A 2,952-nucleotide genomic window follows, 5' to 3' on the forward strand; every position below is an offset into this window, starting at 1 on the left:
TCGACGGCACTTAACAACAACAACAACATCACTATGGAAGTAGATTGCCCAGTCTTCCAAGGAGTGGCAGATGGGTTTGAACCTCCAGCCTTCTGGGTAGTAGTCAAATGCCTTAGGCACTACGCCACCAGAGACTCACTTTTCTTGTTGGGGAGAGTACAAATGCATGATCTTAGCCAGTGCAGTATGGTGCACTGAATGCCATTTGTATTCTCTTGATTCTTTCAGGTCCATCCCACTCACTCTCTTAGTCTCACAGTATCTTGCTCCTTCACTACATTCCCTTCATCTGTACTCTTACCATCTCCCTCATAATACAGTCAGTGGATTTATGTAATTTGTGTGGGTTGAAAACCTGGATTTGCCTAACTATGTAGGTTCCAAATCTTTTTGACTTAAATATTGACCTGGATTAAAACAGTTGAAATCCACAAACATGACTCCTATGTTTTCTTGTTTCACTCTGAAATATTTTTATATCTATTTTCCAAATGTCTGATGACCATAGGTTAAAAAGAAATACTAGAGGCAAATACACCAAAGATGGGGTAGGTAAGCTCAGTTGTAAAACTGTGTGACCTTGAAAATTACCTGTAAGACTAAACTGAATCACTGAATCCATATAACAATATATATAAGTGCCCTCCTTATTTTGTTGTAATCTCTATATGCCTTCTTAAGGCCTTTGTAGAAAACAATTTGCTAAAATAAGGAAAGTTATCTAACACAATAAATTTAATTAATGTGTATATAGTTCTAGTATATCTTATTTTTCCAGTTTATTACCAACCTCTGGAGACCCACAGTCACATTGTTCTCCGTCTTCCAATTCTCCATTACCACAAGTCGCAGTCCTGTAGGATGGATCTAAGTGTGGCCGATTTTGAAGACACTGGGACTGAGGCTTTGAAATAAAATGTGCAAAATCTTCCATGCTGCAGTTACTAAAGATCTTCATACCACTGGAATGACTGAAAAATACATCATACTACTTAAAATATTATGTAAAATTATTTCTACAAACTGCCTACCCTGGAACAAAGCTATTTGATAAACCAAAAGAAAAACAAACCCACTGCTGTCTAGTTGATTCTGACTCATAGGACAGAGTTCTAGAGCCACCCTATAGGATTTCTGTAAATCTTTACAGAAGCAGATTGCCTCATCTTTCTTGCATGGAGTGGATTCCAACTGCTGATCTTTTACTTAGCAGCCTAATGCTTTAACCAATATACTACCAGAGTTCCTTAGCTGTTTGATAGCATTCCATAGAGATCAAATGCACAATTTTAGTGCCAATCTTTTTGTCTGTAGAATGTTAACTATAGAATAATTTGTTTTAAATATTCTTAAGCAGAAAAAATGGTGTTTCTGGTTGGTGCAAACAGTTAATATACTTGGGGTCTAACCAAAAGTTTGGAACTTAAAGTCAACCTAGAGTCTCATCAGAAGAAAAGACTGGGAACTTACTTCTGAAAAATAGCCATTGAAAACCCTAAGAAACACAGCTCTACTCTGACATACATGGAGTGGCCATGAGTTGGAACTGATTCCACAGCAACTGGTAAGTAGGAATAAATAACTAACCACTGAAATTTCCATTGATCTGTGACAATGGCCTCTCTTGTTTCAACTCTTATCTCATGAATTTTTCTAACTTTGGAAACAATGTGTTGCTTCTTTTATGTCTTTTATGACCTCTTAATACTGGAATATACATGTACTAAAACATAATTGGCTTTCTCTTTCTTTATCTATAATTATTCATAGGTAACCATATCCAGTTCTTTGGTTTTATATAACACCTATATACTGGTGATGTAGTGCCTAAGGCATTTGACTGCTAACCAGAAGGCTGGTGGTTCAAACTCCTCGGAAGGAAGGTTGGGCAATCTACTTCTATAGAGATATTGCCCCAGAAACCCAATGAGGGGTCACTATGAGTAAGTCTGACTCGATGGCAATGACTTTGGTTTTTGGTATTCACTGGTAGCTCAGATATTTCTGTAACTTGAACTTTTCACTTAAACTACAGACCAAATATCCAATTCTTTACTCAATGTTTCTTCTTGAGGCAATCTTATAGTCATTTTAAATTTAAACTTCCTGAAATTTTAATTCCCCTCCCTTAAAACTTGCTCCTCAAAAAGCATAACATTATGTTTTCTAATGCAAACTCCATAGCCAATCAAACTACATGAATTAAGATCCCAGCTCTGATATTTGCAGATTGTATGCTTTGGTGAAATGCATTTAAATTATATATGCCTTTGTTTCCAATTCTTTAATATGAAGATCAATTTGTTAATTATCCCACAGAGCTGAGAAAATTAATACAGTACATGTGAAGCACTAAAATTGTGCCTTCTATAGTTTGTACTGTTTATACTTCCAAGTACAATAAGCAGGAACTTTAATAGTCCAGTTGTCCTAGGAAGATCCCTGAGGTACTCTTCTATTTCTCATAAACCCCATGTCTGTCATAAAATTTTATCAAATCTATCTTCAAGTATATCAGAATATGTTCTCCACAAAGCCACCTCTTGATAACCTTCTTGTTCTGTCATATAGATTAATGTAATAACTTCGTAACTGATTTCTATGTTTCAAATCATGCCTTGTTGGAGTTTTCCTTTTTCCCTCAAGACAACATCAATTCTAATCATAAAAACAAAAAATTAAAATCCATGTTACTTCTCCATTTAAACCCACATACAGCTTCTCATTTCATTCAACATGAGGTAACATGACCTATCCACCAATTCCTTCTTTGAGGTCATCCTCTCCAGCTATCTTAATTCTGCTCAACTACAGTGGCCTTTTTGCTGCTCCTGTCAAACATTATCTGTTTTCTCTTCAATACATATACATATCTCTATCTCTTAATTAGGAGCTCTGGTAGCATAGTGCCTAAGGCACTTGACTGCTCACCAGAAGGCTGGCGGTTCAAAC

The 2,952-nt window shown here is 36.1% G+C and overlaps 1 protein-coding gene across 1 annotated transcript in view; it reads right to left on the bottom strand.

The window, feature by feature from the left end:
• Positions 1-2,952, bottom strand: part of LOC103192138 (disintegrin and metalloproteinase domain-containing protein 2) — a 162,812-nt gene that overhangs the window by 69,640 nt on the left and 90,220 nt on the right. The window contains exon 11 of the mRNA XM_007935065.1: positions 791-971. Within this exon, the coding sequence (XP_007933256.1) occupies positions 791-971 (181 nt within the window). The remainder of the gene's footprint in view (positions 1-790; positions 972-2,952) is intronic.

The sequence above is a fragment of the Orycteropus afer genome, unplaced genomic scaffold (genome assembly GCF_000298275.1).
Source record: "Orycteropus afer afer isolate SDZICR_OR568_19922 unplaced genomic scaffold, OryAfe1.0 scaffold00024, whole genome shotgun sequence".
NCBI classification, from domain to species: Eukaryota; Metazoa; Chordata; class Mammalia; order Tubulidentata; family Orycteropodidae; genus Orycteropus; species Orycteropus afer.